The sequence below is a fragment of the Lemur catta genome, chromosome 1, assembly GCF_020740605.2.
Source record: "Lemur catta isolate mLemCat1 chromosome 1, mLemCat1.pri, whole genome shotgun sequence".
Lineage (NCBI taxonomy): Eukaryota > Metazoa > Chordata > Mammalia > Primates > Lemuridae > Lemur > Lemur catta.
Genome location: NC_059128.1, coordinates 73,396,993 through 73,417,991, shown reverse-complemented (window position 1 = coordinate 73,417,991; position 20,999 = coordinate 73,396,993). Strand labels below are relative to the sequence as shown.

The 20,999-nt window shown below is 34.8% G+C and overlaps 1 protein-coding gene across 1 annotated transcript in view; it reads right to left on the bottom strand.

The window, feature by feature from the left end:
* Positions 1 to 6,758: 6,758 nt before the first annotated feature.
* Positions 6,759 to 20,999, bottom strand: part of SPRED1 (sprouty related EVH1 domain containing 1) — a 100,441-nt gene continuing 86,200 nt past the window's right edge. Inside the window, exons 5-7 of the mRNA XM_045527967.1 lie at positions 16,903 to 17,061; positions 12,783 to 12,884; positions 6,759 to 9,785 (exon numbers count right to left, since the gene is read on the bottom strand). Of these exons, the coding sequence (XP_045383923.1) occupies positions 9,135 to 9,785; positions 12,783 to 12,884; positions 16,903 to 17,061 (912 nt within the window). The 3' untranslated portion in view covers positions 6,759 to 9,134. The remainder of the gene's footprint in view (positions 9,786 to 12,782; positions 12,885 to 16,902; positions 17,062 to 20,999) is intronic.

Below are 20,999 nucleotides of genomic sequence, written 5' to 3'. Positions count from 1 at the left end.
TGTCATCCGAAGTAGAGATGACTTTAATCAACTGCAGACCAAAGTACAAAAAGTAGTGAATAGGGCCAGCAGTTGCTAAGCACAATAGACTTAGTCCTGCTCCGTTACCAGGAAGCAAATAGAGGCCTTTTTATTAGAATATACGGCATTGCAGAAACATGCTACAGACTCTCAACCCTGACCTTGTAGTTAGTCATTTTCTTCCTAAAAATTTCAAAGCATAGAATTAACATCTTTAGGTGACTTTGTTACTGATTTGAGAGTCATGAAGCTAATCCCACAGACTGTCCTTTGAAAATTTAGTGTTACTTGGCTGTCATCTGTAGGTAAGAGAGGTCAGTGAGTATAAGAGAAAATGCAGAATGATAGAAAATACCAAGGCAGAGTTTGAAGGGGAAGAAAAAGGAGACAATACAGGTTTGAGCAAAAGCAATAAAGGAATAGAAATAAAGGCAGAGGAGAGACAAGGGATTTAAGGAAGGCACAAATGGAGGCAAACCCCAGAGGCAGAACCGAAGCCAGGAAAGAGTGGGAGTCAGAAAGACCAGGGTTTGAATTTTAGCTCCCACAGTTAATTCAGAACAGTTAAATTTCTCAATTTTTGTGCACCCTCAGTTTCCTGATCTGTGAAATGGAAGTAATCATACCTACTTTACAAAGTTGAGTAATTAAATCACATATATGTGAATATGTTCAACACAGTAGCTGGTCCCTAACAGGCATACAGTAAGCGCCAAGTTCTCTTTCCTCATTGTCTTTGTACAAAGTACAAGTGGGAAGGAAAGGAACAGGATAAGAGAAATAACAGTCAAATTAAGAAAGACTAATAATTAATACTGAAACTATGATAATGGAGAAGACAAATATTCAGTCAACACAAGGTAATGAATCGTTGTAAAAACAGAAGCCCCTGGAGGTGAAAGAGTGGAAGCAGGAAGCTGTTACTGAAAGGCAGGCAAGAGATAACTGAACCTCGGACTGAGATCGTAGTGGTACCCACGGTGAGGACTATTCAGAATTGAAATCTGTTTTTAACTTGAGTCTCTTGCTGATGGTCTGGATTTGAAACATGAGGCAAAAAGATTAACTCTTTGAACAACTGGGTAAATTATGATCATTTCTTAAAATGAGGCATACTGGAGGTGCAGCAGGTTTAGACGGGGAAATCGAGAGTTCTGTTTTGGCCTTAAGAGGACACTACAAGCACACATGTGACATTTAACTATGAGAATGGATGCGATCCCTTAAGAAGGGAGTATTGCCAGGAAGAGAGACTCTATTACGGCACCCTGAGGAATTCCAGCTTGCAGATTGGAAAGAGGAGAAGAGAAGAGGAACCAGTGAGACAGGAGGAAACCAGGGCACTGTAGTGCCAAGGAAGCCAAGTGAAACCGGTCACAAGCTGCTCAGTGAGGTGAGGTCTAAAATACGTCCACAGACTTAGCAACGTGGAGGTAGTGGGAGACCTTGTTGACCAGCCCAACAAGCCCAGAAACCAGTATTGGGGTTTCTAGTTTTAATAAAAGGCCACCTAACAGCCAGATCATGAAATTTCCCAGTTCAAAACCTTCCAGTGGATTTCTATCACTCTCAGAATAAAATGTGAACTCTTTACCATGACCTCTAAGTTCTCACATGATGTGGCACCTGCTGTCTTGCCTCCTTTCAAGTTTAGCCTCACCCAGCCCCTCCAGTCATACATACTAGCTTTTTGCTTTTCCTTCCACAAGCCAAGCTCCCTTCTATTCAGAGTCTTTGCATGTGCTCTTCTTTAACCTGCATGGTTCTTTCCCCCACTTGTGTGCGTGGCCTCCGCTGACTACTGTACATAAAACCGTACCTCCCAACGTCCATTAAGTAGTCAGCCTTGCCTGGAGATGTGACCTGTGAAAGGTGAAGAAATCTGTATCAGGTAGGCTATTTTTCATCTTGCTTTAGGAAAAAAGTGAGTTGGTAAAAGCAAAAAAAATCTTCTGAACATAGGCTCACCTGATTATAGAGCTACTGATTTACTTACAGAGCTATTAGTAATAAGATCCCAAAGGTTTACAGCAGTGGACTCTTCTCTTCCACCCAAGCTCTCAGAAAACCACCACCACCACCACAAACAATAAGATAATAAACTTAGAAAAAATAATGGGGTTGAGGAAAGGTGAATGTGACAGTTCACAGTTTATCGTTTTTGCAAGTTTGTACTTGGTATAATAATTCAACTCAGTCTTAATCCCCTAGTTAGTCTTAGGTGCTGACCTGTTCTTTCATGTCTCCATCGTTTAATTCCACAATCCCACCACAAATCATTTTTAAATTTTGTCTATCTGGGGATATCTGAATCTGAAGATCACAACTTTTTATCATTATTTTGTTGCACTATAAAGTACTTTCACCTTCTAATCATATTTAAAACACAGACCATCTCTTTTTAAAAATAAAGGCATACAAGTGATTCACTCAATGTCTGCTTCCCAATGTTAGTAGTGCGGGATGACTTCTACTAGGATAGGGACAGTGGGGAGGGAGGAACATGGCTTTGAGAGATATTTAAGAAATAGAATTGTAGGAAATTGAGAATCAATGGTGAAAAGTAAGGGAAAATGAAAAATTAAAGATGATGGGTCAGGTTTAAAGCCAGGTTTTCTGTTGAAAATTTCTTCTCCATGAATTCTTCCCCTTACAGATTTGGAGAAGGTGGAGACATTACTCCTGTCACAGAAAAAACAGGAAGAAGGAAAATATGGAGGGCACAAAAATGAAGTTTCTGTTTGACAAATAAAATCTACAAGATCTTCAGTATCACAATATATTTTAAAGAAAAAAAAAACCCCACATTTAAATTAGTATCTTACAATTTGGCAATACAAAATTCAGAAGTGATGGAGATGAAAGTTAAATAGGTCTACTTAAATTTTATCATCCAGATGTAATTATCTTTATCATTTCAATATTGAATGTTCTGGAATTCTTCCTGTCCTCCCCTTCCTTCCTAATTGCACATATAACATCTTGGTTATTATAAATTATGTCCAGATTAGCAGAATCAATAATTTCGAGGAAAGAGGGAATGCTAACCTCATCATTCTGACACATTTAAGAAGTAGCCCTGACAATACATGCAATTCTGGCTCCAAGGGCAGGCTTTGTGGAAAGACTGACATACAACTACCTCACTGGGGGAGGGCGGGGAGAAGAGTACCATATACAAAAGACTCATTTGATTTGAGAGCATTGTTTTCTACTGCCTCAAGGGAAAGTATTGCTGCTGCTTTGGTGAAAAAGAATCCCTCTTAGGAAATGCCACCAATTGAACAAAATGAACAATACCATACACTGGATTATGTACATTTTTAGTACTTCCCATGGGATCAGCTCACATTTGACATACCTTGAAGCATTATCCCAAATTTATTCTCCCAATTTTAAGGATTTCCCATGCCATACTGTGGATAGTACCCCACAATTTAGTAGAATATACAGGGGAGCTCAGAGATAAAAAAGGAGTAGGAATTAAGAAATTATTCCTTTATAAAATTACTCCAGCTTAAAATAAATAGAATTTGATTTTAACAGAATATGATTATTCTACAAAGTACAGCTGTAACCCTTGTAACAGAAAGGCAAAACTGCATCAGGAACAAAAACATGAGCTTTGGAGTCAGAATTTGATTCAGATTCTGGTGCCTTTTAAGTGATCTTGGAAATTTTTAACTTCTTGAAGCCTAAATATCTTCGTTAGTAAAATGAGGAGGATAATACTTATATTACAGGATTGATGATTAAAAGCGATTACACATAAAATACACTACATAACAAAAAGTGATAAAAAACACCATTTCAACTGATTTTGTTAGACTTTTATTATGAATGTATTTTTTTGAACCATCATTTCAGATCTTGCTAAAACTGCAAAACTTAGAGCAGTTAATTTTAAAGGAATTGGCTATAGCTTTCATACTATTGATTTTTTTTTCTTTAAGGAGCACTGTGTGCATAGCATTATATTGATGGCCAAGCAGGAACCCTAGTTTAAATTTCTGATGTAAAAACTATTCTACTAATTTGTGGGTATTAACCTGATGGGAAGAATATAAAGCAACTTTCTGAAAACCTGTAAATAAGCACATAAGACTGTATTTCATAATTCATGGTACAGGTATACTTATGTCTTGGTTTTTCAAATAAACACAACTATAATGTAGTAATCCAAGTTATTCTGGTATTGAGATAAACTCTGATTTTTAATTAGAGTACTGTCCTAATAGTTTTTCATTTAGGTTATTATTTTTGTTTATATTGCAAGTTAAGTGACACTGTGAAACTGACTATAATAAAAAAAATCAGTAGTAATCTTGGGTTAAGCATTTGCCACATATCAATTAAAGTGTTTAATCCCAATTTAGTTGCAATATGTTACCAAACCAATAAATATAATGTATTAGGTAAAAGACTAAAAAAAATCTGAATACAATCAAAGATAAATAAGTCATTAATATGAACTGTACATAAACTTGTAGTTAAAAAATATACCTCTAAAGAAAGGAACAAAAAATTATGATCAAAAGCTTCTATTTTTTATGACTTTCTCCTTCAGTAAGTATGTCTTATGTGATAACTTGATATGCTCTAGAAGAGTAAGAAAAAGTCCTTTTATATTTCATGATAGGTTTAATCAGGTAATTCCAGGGTGGGGGAAACCATTAAAACAAATTCTTATGATATCATCTGATATGTCCAATTACATGGGTATGATGTAACAAAAATGGTTACAAATTTATATATGCATATTTACATTATGTACTCAAAACTATCAAGCTAGTTAACTATATCTGAGGAGATACATTATGACATGATTTAAACAGTTTTTTGTTGCTTATTAGAAAGAATGCAGTCAAGCTTTTAATGGAAATAATATACAAGTGAGGCACTTTTGAGATCAGGAATAGAAAGCAAATGACACTACACATTGGAAATGTTCACAAAAATCTATATGTATTTTTCATACAAAGGCTTTTCAACTAGATTATTCTTGAAAATTTCAAAACTAACAATTTATGCAATTTAAGAAGCTTTCAGGAACAATGGCTAACATTTATCAGTGTACCAAAGCATATGAAAGTTTTGTAACCACCTGGCTGCTAGGCAAACAGTACCTTAATACCTTAAAGCCCTTTTGTTTTGTTTTTGGTTTATATTAATTACTTCAGGTTGTATTTCTTTTCTTAAACATTCTTTTTTTTTGAATGTTTGCCTCACTGTGAAACACCTTATGGTGCTATTATTATCATGATTTATAGTCTAATTTTTTTAGTGCAACAATAATCCAAGTTTCTAGTGCTTTCTCTTACACTTAGAAATGTGATCACAGAGACCAAATCAAGAATGAGAATACTACTTAGCAAAGAATCTGTGTTTTTCGGGTAACTGAAGTTTTCTAAGTTTCATGTAGAAAAATGCTACACTTGCTTAATGCACCTTTGGGCTACAACTAAAAACCCAATCTTAAACACATATTTCCAAGTGTAATCACAAAACCTAAAGTAAATTTCAACAAGACAAATATCCTTAAAGTTCTTTACCTTGCCCATCTAGAAGTATTATGTTTCCTGTACTCTGTAGACTTACATAGATATTAAAAAACATCTCTGTGCCATTTAATTAAGGGAGAAGGGGAGAGGAAAAAGAAAAAGCCAGACTTACCCAAGATATCAGATGGCACTATACACATGAATTGAAAGTGCATTTGTATTATTTCAAAAGCTCATTTTAGGCACTGCTGAACAACCAATGAAAATAGGTAGTTTCGAGTCTTTCCCTTTAAATTTTACCCCCTGCCCCATCATTATCTCAGAAACATACACACACTCTCTCTGAAATTCAAAATGAAATACAGGTGATTATGGTTTTTTTGTTTCTGTTTTTTTTTTTTTTTTTAATTCTCCCTGACTGGCAATGGGAGGAAAAAATAAGAATACCATTTTGGTAATGGCTTTTCAGAGTTAAAGGAACTGGTTCTATAAATGTCTCAGCATATCCATTAAGACTGAGTGCCAGTCCCAAATATCAATAAATATTTTAAAACAGGATATGTAAGACAAAAGTGCTTAAAATCTTTCAGTGAGCCAACAAGACACATTAGGGAAAAGAATCATTTTAAAGTTCCTTTGAGATATTTCTTACTCCTGGTTTCGCTGGTAGGAGGTGGCCACCACTCAAATAGCCCTTTAGTGGTAGTGATGATCCCTGTCAGATCCCTATTGTCATCTCATGTCTCTGGTCTGGAAATCATCCAGTAGGTGGTGCTGAAGCTCCACATCGCATATTTCTTCAGACATCAAATAATTCCTCTTTTCAAGACAGAAGAAATGTCATTTAAGAATTATCAACTCTGAACAAAACAAGTTTTTCCTCGTATGCCATCTAGATGATTTCATCTTCAATATTTAACTATTACTAAGGAAGTTTTGTTGAGCCATTTGATTACACTAAGATTAAAAACAAAGACAAGTTTTAGAGGAAAAGCCAATTGGCAGGCAGTGCCAAATTTGTAGAGAGAATGAGAAAATCTTCCTGAATGTACCTATACACATGTTTAAAAATCAGAGATTTAAACTACCCATTTGTTTTCACATAGGAATTCTAATTCACTCAAGAGAAAATTTCCACACAGGGATTCAGATAACAGTATATCACCAGTTAGTCTTCTAGACTGATTTGGAAACTGTGTGTTTTAACTATAAAGATCCAAGGTGAAATAAAAACCATTTCATCACCATAGTTTTTAATGAAGAAACTTGTTTAAAATTGTAAAGGAAAAAATGGGAATGGGACGGCAAAATCTTAGCAGCAAAGTGGTTAAACAAATTGAAAATATTAATGCACAAACATTAAAATATTAAAGCATATATGTCGCATATAAAATACAGTACAGAACCAGGAGTCGCACTATACTGATTAGTGCTTAACAGAAGAAATGATTAAATTTGTTCTTCCCAGAAGTATATACACAGTTCACTTCCACAGCATTTTCCTATATAGCCAGCAAGTTATTTTCTTCAGTAATTCACACCTTGCTCAAACCTGAATTATAAACTCAGCACTTACAAATATGAAAATTTATTCACAAGGAAAACCAATATTTCCATTTCACCAATAAAAATTAATTTTGAAAGTTAACAGTCTATTCTAGGAAACCAAGTTTAGCTGAAAACTTCAGGGATGAAGATCATCTGGTGTAGCAGCATTCACATATACAAACAGTAAAAATAAGACTTAAAATCGCTGCTACAATAATGTCATGTTTTGGATTTAGTTCATCCAATTGATTTTTAGTACAAAACTAGAAATACCCTCTTCTTCATAACATCTATAGTTATCAATATATTTTTCTTCTTTTCAATGTGAAATAATACTTCAAGATGATCTATATACACAATGTTGTCAGTTCAAGCTGTCATATAAATATAAATGCTTTCTTAAAAAAAGTATTTTACAGACAGATAGTGTTATATACATTGTTCAGTTTGATATGGGGCAAAAGAAGAAAGGTAACACAGGCTTCAGTGTGACATACAAAAAGAATGATACATAAATGACATTTAAGACCTGCATAGAAAATGAGCTTCCAATGGTAGTGTGATTTTAATTTTTATCACCTCTGAAACGTCAACTTCAAGCCATTAAAAAAAAAAAAAAAAAAAAAAAAAAAGGCACACTTCTCAACTTTATCCCTCTAAGGGAATGTTCTTAAAGAACCCTTTCCTTGGTTAGAGTTTTAATGTAACACTTAAAAAAAAAATGACCTCAAGGTACTAAACAGTTTGTTGGAACATTTACCCAACTACTTTGTAAATTAAACATCCAGTAATATAATGCTCTGCAAAAGAAATAAATTTATATGTACAAGATATTTCATTCACAATGTTGGATTAAATACTTTCCTGGGATAGTTTAGCACACATTTTTAACATAAAATAATTCTGCTTTTGGCCAGTTTAAATAAAAATAAAATGCAACTGAGAAAAGCTACCATTGTTATGTAAATAATAAGCACTGAGGATTAACTTAAAAAAATTAGTAACACAGCTGAACATATTCTGAGTTAGAATGATAAACGGAGATCTCATGAGGAAACTTTTACAATAACTATCCAGTTACGCTTTTTGCCTTGTAAAACATTTGTAAATGCAGTATGATTTTTTGAAGGAGGAAACTCTGAAAGAAAACAACTTGCTGGTTGAATACCACAAAAAACAAACAACTAAAAAAACCTCACTTTTTTCTATGTTTACTCAGTCTCTTTTTATATAAAAATAAGTGTTACGTTCCCATCAGAACATTAGACAATTACATCTGTGCTTTAAAAAAAGTTGGTCACTCAAGGCTATTAGAATATTTTTAAGGACTTTAGATTACCATAATGTACAGATATAACTCAATATAAATTGTAGCCAAAGAGAAATGAGGATGAAAATATCAAATCATTCACATGGAATAAAAACGTTAACTAGATGAGTTAAATATTCAAAATATATGGAATGTGACAGTAGATAGATGTCTATCTACTTCAGAACTAGGAAGGGGAAGAAAAGTTTAATATGTAATAATTCGTACCTTACATTTAGTTAAATATAAACATTTGTTATTTATACATAAAACTGCTTTCAAAAAACAACTAATAAATGATTTAGTTGCACTTGTTTTATTTCTTATAATTCCCAAGTGTTAACTTTTCTTAGATTGAAATCAACTGTCCCCTAGTGCACTTTTTAGTTCATGTCCTAATAAATTCAAACCTTTAAAAGTCCCATCACCTAATGCATAAATATACAAAAATGCCAAAAAATTAATCCCTTTTAGTTGGATCATGTTTTATGCTGACTTTTTATAGCCAATAACCAGAAATGGTTTCCTTCTGCAAATACTACAACCTGTAACAAAACATGCCATGCACTCAAGGGAAAAAGTTAGGCATGGCTAGCATTTGTGAAATGCCAAGAACTGATGAATTCTGCTTCCTCCACGTGTGGCCCCAATGATACCAGGCAAGATTCCATATTGCTTGCCAAAAGCTTCCACAAATCCAAGTTAGCTAATTCCTGGAAACAAAGATTTTAAGCTCATTCTGGCACTGGATCATTTCATCCAGCAGCTTTATGTTTCCCACCACAGCAACCACACGCCTCGCCACAGCGATGGCACATTCTCAAAGGGACGTAGCAGCACATACATGGTACAATGAAAGACAAAGCTACCAGGGCTAACCATCGTAAGCAGAATTTGTCATCGCTAGTGTCACATGAACAGGGATCAGAAAAATCTCCCTCTGAGTCTGACATACAATGATACAACATGCTCTCTGCACAGAGCATGCAACTAACTTGATATATGCATCTTTTAATAGGGTCTGGAGCATCCTGACATTTTCCCCTGCCATTTTCTTCATGATTAAACCTCTCCTGGCAGTAAACGCAGCGAGAACGTTCACCATCCTCTTTTCTTCGTTTTGACTTCTTAAATTTTAATGAGGAAGGTTGTGTCTTAAATACCACAGAGTCTTTGAGTGAACTTAACTTAGTCTCATCCCCACAAGAGTACAGATAGTCTGATTTTTTACTGTCTGGTTTAGGAAAGTGAATATTGGAGTCAGTATCATCTCTCTCCAAGTCATTTTTCCACATGTCAGGATGTCTGTAGTCTGCATAACGACGTATTAAGATATCTCGAGGGTTTATTCTGACAATCTCATCCTCATCTTGAAAGCTGACATGTCTGATTGATTTCAAAGGGACCTAAGGAAAGAAATGAAAACTGCAATAAAGACTATGATGGTTAATTTTGTGTATCACCTTGGTGGGCCACAGTGCCCAGATATTTGTTCAAGTATTATTTTGGATGTTTCTATGATGTGTTTTTTTGGATGAGATCAACGTTTCAACTGGTGGACTATGGGCGAAGCACAGTACATTCCGTGCTGTGGGTGGACCTCAGCCAATCAATCAGGTGAAGGCCTTAATAGAACAAAGAAAGACTGCTCTCCCCCTGAGCAAGAAGGAATTCTGCTAGCAGGCTGCCTTTGGACTCTGATGACAACTCTCTCCTGGGTCTCCAGCCAGCCTACGCTGCAGATTTTGGATTTGTATCTCCACTATCACAGGAGCCAATTCCTTAAAATATTGTAAAACTATCTATCTTACCTATCTACATATGCTATTGGTTCTGTTTCTCTGGAGAGCCTTGACAAATACAAATTTTGTTGCCAAGAAGTGGGTTGCCTCTGTAACAAATATCTAAAAATGTGGAAGTGGCTTAGGAATTGGGAGAGCTTTGAGATGCATGTTAGAATGAGCCTTGAGGAGACTGCTGGTAGAAATTTGAACTTTAAAGGTGCTTGTGGTGCGGTCTCAGATGGAAATAAGGAACATGTATTGGACACCAGAAGAAAGGCGATCCTTGTTATAAAGTGGTAAAGAACTTGGCTAAGTTTGTATCCCCGTGATGATAAGCTGAAATAAAAAAATAAAAAAAAACTTGGCTAAGTTGTGTTCTAGTGCTTTTTGGAAGGTAGAACTTGTGAGTGATGAACCTGGATATTTAGCAGAGATTTCTAAGCAAAGTGTTGAACTGTAGCCTACTTTCTCCTTGCTGCCTACAGTAAAATGTGAAAGGAGAGAGAAAAATTGAAGAAGGAATTGTTAAGCAAAAGGAACCAAACTTAAAAGATTTGGAAAATTCTCAGTCTATGCAAATTGAAAAAAATGAGAAAGCATGTTCTAGAGCAGTAGTCCTCGATCTTTTTGGCACCAAGTACCAGTTTCATGGAAGATGATTTTTCCACAGATGGGGGTGGGGTGAAGGTGGGAGGTGGCGCTCACTGAGTGAGCCATGGCGAGCAGCTATAAATACAGATGAAACTTTGCTCGCTCACCTGCCACTCACCTCCTGTTGTGTGTGTGGCCTGGTTTCTAAGTTTCATGGAAGACAATTTTTCCACAGGTGGAGGGGCGGGGAGGCACGGCTCTGCAGCCCAGTTGGTAACAGGCCAGGGACTGCTGGTACTGGTCTGCAGCCCTAGGGGTTGGGGACCTCAGTACTAAAGAGAACACCTAGGTGTAGCTGGACAACCATATGAGAAAGTGAAATGCTGCCAATTGGGACTGAAGGAGACAGAGAAAGGACAAAATGAAGAAAGGGCCGTAAGACTTCTGGAATTCTACAGGATGGGCCAAGGAAGCTACGTGGATGTGAACACATGTTATCCTGCAGAAAGAGGGAAGAATGGCCTGAAGGCAGGCTGTCTCCTCAGTTCCAAAGAATGGGGCCAAGTCCTCAGTTTCAGTGGGCCAGAGCCTCAGGGGTGATGCTGACACTTAGGGCTGAGGGGCTGGGGCTACCATTACAGTGGGCCCAGAGGACAAAGCATTAAGCCAAAGAGGATTATTCGTAATCCTAAAATCTTAAAAAATTGTAACATCTTTTTAAAGGCTTAAAATCTAATGGAATTTTCTTTTAGGTTTTGAAATTGTTTGGGACTCATGACACCTTTCTTCATTTAAATTTCTCACTTTTGAAAGCCTTTCCTACCACTGTATTTTGTAACCAATAACTTGTCTGGTTTCATATGTTCACAGCTAGGGAAGAAATTTTGCCTCAAGTTGAATCGTACCCTAAGTCCCACCCACACTTGATTGAGATTTAGATGATATTTAGATGAGATTTGGGATTTAATCGATGATGAAGTAGGGTAAGACTCTGGGGCTGCTGGGATGACGGTGAAATGTATTTTGCGTGTGAGAAGGGCAGGAATTTTGTGGCCAGAGGGCAGAATGTTATGGGCTAAATTGGCTCCACTTCAAATTCATATGTTGAGGCCTAACCTCCAGTACCTCAGAATGTGACTATATTTGGAGAGAGGGCCCTAAAAGAGATGACTAATGTGGCCCTTAGGGTAGACCTTAATCCAACCCAGCTGGTATCTTTATAAGAGGAAATTTGGACACAGAGAGACACCAGGGACATATGTGCAGAGCAAAGGCCATTTGAGGACACAGTGAGAAGGTGGTCATCTGCATGCCAAGTAGAAAGGCCCCAGAAGAATCCAAACCCGCTGATACCTTGGATCTTGAACTTCTAGCCTCCAGAACTGTGAGAAAATAAATTTCTGTTCTTAAGCCACCCAATGTGTGGTACTTTGTTATCGGAGCCCTAGCAAATTAATATAAGGATAGATATATTTATAGTTTGGTTATACAGAAAGTCTCTGAAAAATGACTCCTCCACCTCCCTTTTAATCCTTCTGGAGAGATTGCCTCTTTGAGGCCAAGGAACAAAATTAAGTCTTTTGAAACTTCCCATCATCATAAAGGTGGGCTGCTAGTAGGCAAATTTGTATCTCCTAGTTCCTAAACATAGTGACTAGTCTACAAGCAAGCACCTGAACCAGGTTGGGGGCAAACTTCTTTCTATTCCTCAGGTATCTGGAATTGGGGCTAAAAAATTCCAAGTCTGGGCTAAAAGCAGGATGATGGATGCAGTCCTTTAAATTAACAACATACAATTCCTTTCGGCTTTATGTGGTGAAAAATACAGCTGCGCAATCCCTCAGATTCAAATGAGAAGTTTGGATGGAGTTTAAGTAACAGGGTTTATAAGCATATGTGCAGAAAATTTTTACAATGAAAAGTTTTCTAGTATAATTCAACTATATGGAGAATTAGAAGGACTGGAAAACTTCACCTATATACTAATTAGTTACACACCATATCAGAAGATAAAGTAACATTACTTACCCTATTTTGGGACTTCAGGCTTCCACATTCCTTAGACAGTTGCCGCTGTACATATTCCATACTTCTGCTCTGAATATCTAGGCCTGGCTGACTGAATGTTATCTAAAATACAAACAATTTCTTACTTTTAGTGAAACCATATACAGTGGACATTCCAAAACTTCATAACCTCTTGGTAGTGAAGTTTTTCAAAATGGTCTTGATAAAAAACATTGAATCACCTCCCACCTTAAAAAAAAAAAATCAGGTCTTTTCTTACACATTTAAACTTTAACAAGTAATATATAGCCAAAAGAGTAAAAACAACCCAAATATACATCAACTAACCAATGGATAAGCAAAGATCCACAGAGTGGATATTACTCAACCACAATAAGAAATAAAGTCCCAACACATGTCACCATAGTGGTTGCCAGCGTCTGGCAGAGTAGGGGCACTGACTGCTAATTGGTATGGGTTTTTTTTGGTTGATAACAATGTTTTATAAATGTTTCAATACTGGTGATGGTTGCACAATCTCATGAATATACTAAAAACCACCAAATTATACACTCCTTTTATGGTATGTGGATTATATCTCAATTAAAAAAATCATAGGGACATTTACTGTCCTCATACATTTATTAGTTTTTTTAATTGCAAAGCTGATTTCAAAGCTAAATTATAGTTAAAATTTATCAGTTTAGTTTTTATTTTACAATGAAAAATTCGAATATACACAAAAGGAGAATAATATAATGAATCCCCACATGTTTATCATCTAGCTTCAACATTTTGACAATCTTGTTTGCTTCTTGATTATTTTTCTGGAGCATTTTGATCCAAATCTCACTGTTACAACTTAATAAAATAAAACTATAACCCTGAACATAAAAAGTAATATATGTACATGGCAAAAATTTCAAACTGTACAAAAGCACAGAAAGTAACAATCTTCATCCCAGAACTTCAGTCCCAGTCCTACAAGTTAACTATCATTAAAAAATTTTAGGCTGGGTGTGGTGGCTCACGCCTGTAATCCTAGCACTTTGGGAGGCTGAGAGGACTGCTTGAGGTCAGGAATTGGAGATCAGCCCGAGCAAAAGCGAGACCCCATCTCTACAAAAAATAGAAAAAATTAGCCGGGCATGGTGGCACCTACCACTTTAAGATTGCTTGAGGCCAGGAGTTTGGAACCAGCCTGGGCAACAGGAGACCCCCTTTCTACAAAATATTTAAAAATGAGCCGAGCATGGTGGTGTGTGCACCTATAGTCCCAGCTACTCAAGAGGTTGAGGCTGGAGGACCACTTGAGCCCAGGAATTCGAGATTACAGTGAGCTATGATCATACCACTGCACTCCAGCCTTGGTGACAGAGTGAGACCCCGTCTCTTAAAAAAAAACTTAACACATACACACACACACACACACACACACACACACACACACGAGTGCAAATATGTGGATCTTTAAAATGGGATGCTTTGTACTGTGCCCTTGCTTTTTGCACTTAATGATATATTATGGATAGTTTTCTATGCTAATAGGTAGAATATGTAATAATTCAGAAATTAATAGGGGAATAAATCCCTATGGATTAAATGGTCTGAGAAGGCTTCATAAACGAAATGACACTTCACATAAACACAGAATGAGAGCTAAATATTTGGCTAAATAAAAAAAAAAAACCAAAAAACCCAGAACAGTATTATGGAAAAGTAGAAAGAAATTTTTGTTCCTGATAGAATACAATAACCTCAATTATATATTAAATATATATTCTTGAGATCTTTTTAAAAAGTAAAAATGTCCACTTTTTCATGTATTATCCCAATTTTACTGCTCAGAAAAAAGATATACACTACTTAAACAGATATACACTTTGGAAAACTACCTGAGTCAATAGAGTCTATAAGTATTAGTTTTTTCACACAATCCCTAAGTAAAAAGACAAAGGGACAATGTTGATCTTTTTATACTTACTAAACAGATATTTAAGATACACCCAATTACCACTTTTTAACACCCAATTTGGTGCTTTCGCTATAGTCTTTAGGAGAATTTATCAGCTGAAAAAGCCATACGAGATGTTTCTTAAAAGTTAGTCACAAATTAAATTTTAAAGGATTCCACTTATGACAACACACAAAATGGTAAAAAGGAATAATCCCATAAAATATGTATATTTTCACAAAGAAAACGTGAAGTTTTATTGAGAAATATAGAAAAAGAGCTACATAAAGAGATATATTATATTTATGAATAAGACTAAATTATCCCCTAAACTAATAAATAGATTCAGTGCAATTCAAAGATAAACCACAAAACAATTTTTTATCAAACTCAACAAGCTGATTAAGGGCAAACAGCGCCCTCCCCTCCAAAAAAACAAAAGGGGGAGCCAAGAGGAAAAACAAAGTTAGGGCACTTGCTCTACAGATACTAGGCCTTGTTACGGAGCTACAGTAATTCTATCGTAAAGAAGACAATATTGCACTGGTACAAGGATAGACAAATAGACCAAGAGAGAAGAGAGACCCAAATATATAGAGGGGAATTTGTAAAAACAATATAAGGAGAAGAATGATAAATTCAATTGCAATAAACTTTAGAATGTCTGTTTACCAAAATATCATAGAGTAAAAAACAATCACAAACTATGAGATACTGGCCACAAATAAAACTCAAAAAGGATCTGTACCTAGAATACACAGAGAAATGACACTGAAAATTTTATTACTCAGTAATTAGGTTATCTAAGAGCATGTAGTTAAAAACAATTTGTAAAGGAACAATCACAATTATTTCTATAGTCTTCAAATTTTCAATATATATCCCTTGGTCATATGGCACACATCAATCCTATAGTTGAATACGTCCAAGAGCCTTTTGTAGCAAATCAACATCAAGAGCCCACTCTTATTCTAAGGAAACTCTTGTATGTGAATAAATGGGGACAAGAAAGTTTGTACTGGCAGTATGCCTAATAATGACAAAAACCTAAAAACAACTGAAACATCCACTGGCAGAAGAAAAAGAAACAAGTGGTAAACTATCAAGAAAAGCATGAGAATGCTAAACAAATAAAATTCAAGGTAATGGTTACCTCTGGGATGAAGGCAAGGGGATAGATAAGGGGTATATTTTTAAAAAGTTTTTGGTGGTTTCTCAAGTGTTTGGTGTATATATCCTTTCTATGTATCAAATATGTCATAAATCTTTGATCATGAGCTCACTGATACATGCTGCCTTATTTGTCTATAGTGAGATGACTTCCAGGAACTTGAAAGTAAGAGAAATTGAGAATAAGAACTATAATGGCTTCCAGGCTTAAAAAACTTAACTAAAACCTGAGTGTATTAGCATTTTGAAACACTGTACCCATCCATCCAAAGGATTTAAACTGCACATGGAGACATTAAAATGAGTCAAAGACAAACACTGACAATGCCTGTTAAGCATTATAGGAGAGAAAAACATAAGCTAGCATTTAAGTGGCAATTCTCCATGGGTGTCTCATTTCTGCAGATCTAGTAAAAACAAGCACTGTCTTCTATTTCAGACTATTTTTTCTTTTCAAGTATGTTTGTTTTTTTTTTTTTTTTTTTTTTTTTTGAGACAGAGTGTCACTTTGTTGCCCGGGCTAGAGTGAGTGCCGTGGCGTCAGCCTAGCTCACAGCAACCTCAGACTCCTGGGCTGAAGCGATCCTACTGCCTCAGCCTCCCGAGCAGCTGGGACTACAGGCATGAGCAACCATGCCCGGCTAATTTTTTTTTGTATATATATTTTTAGTTGGCCAGATAATTTCTTTCTATTTTTAGTAGAGACGGGGTCTCACTCTTGCTCAGGCTGGTCTCGAACTCCTGACCTCGAGCGATCCACCCGCCTCGGCCTCCCAGAGCTAGGATTACAGGCGTGAGCCACCGCGCCCGGCCTTCAAGTATGTTTGTATATAAGATGTTATGGTCTATACGTTTGTTGTCTTACTCTGGATTTGATTCATTATAAATTCTACTCTCCTGGTTTTGCTTTTTGTGTTGTTTATTTTGCCTGGTGAAGGGCAGATAGTTTTAATGTCCTTGTTTAATACATCATCTAATTTTTACACACAAAAATAACATGATGAAAAATATTCTCACCTGATTAGCTTGGCTTTGCATGTAGACTCTTCTGGCATTCAGATCTTCAAAGGGAGAAGGTCTTACATTTGAGCTCCTATAAGGCTCGCTGGTAACAACCGTCTCTTGCTGGAAAAGGTGATCCTTCACTAGAGAACTGGAAGTATCCTCTTCAGTTGCCTAATGGGAACAACCCTCAACTCATTAGTTGCCAGAATAAAAACAATGGGCTTTCTTAATGAAAACAACTTTAAGATTTGAAAGGCTAACCATGCCATACCAAACAGATATCTAGTAACCTTTTAACTATAATAAAAGTAATGCATGTACATAGAAAATGAACAAGTTATTACGAAGAAAATACAAATCAGTAACTCTAATTTTAGTAGCCTACACACTTGTTGAACAAGTGAATGAATAAATTATTCTGAACTTGCTGATTACTTAGAAGAATTTAAATTATGTACAAGAGACTTAGGTACATAATCAATGACAGTCACTAAAGATATGCTTTTAAAATGTCATAAACAATAATTTCTATGAAATAAATGTAAAAGAAATAGGATAACTATTTGCTATTTCTTTCTCCATTTTTGTACATTTACTTGAGAAGAAATGTTGACAGCCAAGTAAAAATGGCTAAAATACTTTCACTAAAATAATTCAGAGTAATCACTATGGGGCTAACAAATTTAGATCTTTATAAGTTTTCTTTTTTTTTTTTAATTAAAAAGATTTAAAAAATTTTTTTGGTGCTACTTCTAAAATTAACCAATAAAATTTATAAAATGACTAAGATATTTTAAATTTATAAATACAAGTTCTAGTTCTTGCTCTGGAACAAAAAATAGCCTTTGACATTTAATTTCTTTAGCATTCAGTTTTCTCAATTACAAAATAATTATAATACTTATGCTGTTTTATGACACTTGATTATCATAAGAATCTAGTGAGATAATAATTTAAGTGAATACATTCTGAAAACCAAAAGCTGTTATGGTATCAGCGGAGTAGAGAAACTTTTAAAACTTTTAAAAGGAATGAGAATCCACTGTAACTGAAAACTAACTATGTCAAAACCAATCATTATTTTTACCTAATTTTCATAACAGTTGTCCCAATGTGTTGTGACAGTTAATGCTAAAATACTGGAAGGGAGTTGACTAAATACTTCAAAATAAATAATTAAAATTGGGAGGAGTAAAAAAATTCAAGAAATACATTTATCTGTTCCCAGAGATTTTTTAAAATACATGACTCAAGTAATGGTCATAAATCATAAGTAAACTAAATAGAAGAAAACATTAGGGGGAAAAAAAGGTTGAGAAAAATGGCCTAAGTTAGAATTTTGTCTCATCCAATTAGGAAATAAAATGTAGGAAATTCACTTCTCTGAATCACAGTTTTTAATTATAAATTGGATATAATATCTGTATCAACAATCTTGGGGTTAACTGGAATACTCAAGAGATTAAAAACTATAAACAAGCATGAATTATAGTAGTATCAGCGGTAATTATAAAGTAATTATGATTTTAATGGTGACAATTTTTTTGAACTGGATTGTCTTTTACCAAATTACAACCTAATTGAGAAGTCATTTAAGAGTTATAAATTAAAATAAGGCTTACTTTTAAAAAATCTGTATCTAAACAAACCCAGTGTTTTATATACTGACTTGGGTTATTCTACTTATATTCTGTAAAATTAAATAACATATTTATATTGATTAAGAATATTTACTTATTTTTAAAGGTAAATATCCAAAGTGTATGTTGTTTCATTATTAAATAAAAATGTGTGTCATATTTGGGTAACAAATGATTTTAAAATGTTCATCAAAATAGCTAGAATTAACCTATTAGCTAGGAATGGTTCATATCACACAATGAATTTACAAGTACACACCTAAATGGGTCCCAGATAATAAAATTACTGAAGCATCATTCAGGTGTCTGATATGGCAAACAAAACAAAACATTAAAAATGCAAAGTATACATCTACAATAAGGCACATGTTATTCATGAATTGTGAAAACTAACATTTCAGAGAATTCTAAACTAGAAAAATGTATTTTTCTACTATTTAATTATATGTCTTTCAGCAAAGTTAAAAATTTAGATACATATTAGATTGACAAAGTTTTTAAAAAAGTAGTGATAAATGCGCATGCTCATTCATTGCCAATTTTACACAGGAATGTGGACCATTTCTGAAAAGCAATTTTATTAAAATTTATCAAAAGCTTTCTTTCACACATTTTGATCACTTCTTGAATTTATCAAAAAAAAAAGTACTAAAATGGAAGATGCTTTAGGCACAAAATATTTTTCTAAAAAAATTATTTTTAGTAGTAAAAAGGAAGAAATGACCTAAATGTGCCATAGTAAGGGAACAGGTAAGTATATTATATGTCCACCAAATGGAATATCGTGTGGTCATTTGAAATTAGGTTTGTGAATCACGTCAACTACGTGGGAACTGTTTAGTGTTAAAAACTCAGTATATAAAATTTTATTTGCAGTATTATAGTCATAAAAAGATAAAAGTTGGAAGAAAATAAAATGAATTAATATTCCTTCTTATGATATGAGTAATTTTCCAATTTTTAAGCTTGTTTACTTGTACATGATCAATTTATTTTAAAATCTAATTAATATATATATTAATACTTTACCCCTTATTTTTGATATATTACAGAATCATAATGTATTATTTTAAATTTTGTTGGAGGTGTAGTGTAACTCTTAATGAGACTAAACATTTATTTTTTTCAACTAATTCATATGTCCATGAATGAATATAATTATTGCTAGAATGATACAAGTTTAGCAACAATTCTACTCCTATTTTTTTCTTTTTATGTTTTTAAGAGATGGGGTCTCACTATGTTGCTCAGGCTGTCCTTAAGCTCTTGGCTTCAAGTGATCCTCCTGCCTTAGGATCCGGAGTAGCTCAGACTAGAGGCACGTACCACCCGAATCATATTTTAAAATACAATACAGTCAACTTTTTAGCTTAAATACATTTTTTCCTCTTCATCTGAAATAATGAACTGAGACATACTACACCCTTGCCCAAACCCCTCTGGACTCATGCAGAATATCTCTTTATGTCAATAAAATAATTTTCTATACAAGCTAATCTTCCGAGTTTTTCAAATTAATTTCCTCTTCTCAATACCCACTATTCACTGTTGCAATGCAAGCCCTCATTATCTTTTTTTGCCTGTCTTATTTCAGTAAGTTTCTAAGTGATCTCCTTGTTTCCAGTCTTTATCCCCTCATTCCTCATGCAAATCTGCTGTTTTTTCTATTTAAAGCCCTTCTAAGGTTTCCAATTACCAAGGCTTTGTTGGGAGACTGGGCACATACTGAAGAGGACAGGGAAGAGAATCAGTATTGCCTGCAGAACCCTTGCATAAGATACATAATTTACACAGTTCATAGGAATGGGCCCCCTCTCTACCTTGGAAACACAAACTTACAAGATGAAGTTCAATTTTATTTCATAAGAAAAAGAAATGGGTAATAAATATACGAAAATATGCTGAACTTCATTCAATGAAAGGCATATCAAATATCATGCCATTATTATATAATAACTAGGAAAGATGTAAAAAAATAGGTAACTAATAACACTCAATGTTGGCAAGGGTGTGGAGAAATAGGAATAATTTTTGCACTGTTGGTAAGAATCCAATTTGACAATGTCTCTGGAAAAAAATCCATGCCTTTTGACCTATCAATTCTACTTTGACAAACTGATTGTATATATAGACATACACACTCTCTCTCTCTCACAGTAGCACTATTTTTAACAAAAAAAGAGAAAATAAGAAAAAAAGTATCACTCTATCAGCAAGGGGATTGGTTAAAAATCATGACATATATATGGTAGAATTCTATGCAGCTATTAAAAAGATGTTTACAGTACTCACAAGATACTGTTAAGTGAAAATAGCTAGGTACAGAACAGTCAGTATGGCATGATCCCAGTAGTCTAACTGGTAGAAGGATGGATAGATTTATATTTATATTTTTAAAATACCAGGAAGTATACGCACCAAACCACTGACACAGTTCTAGGAAGCTGAGGCCAGAACCAGGGGACTCAT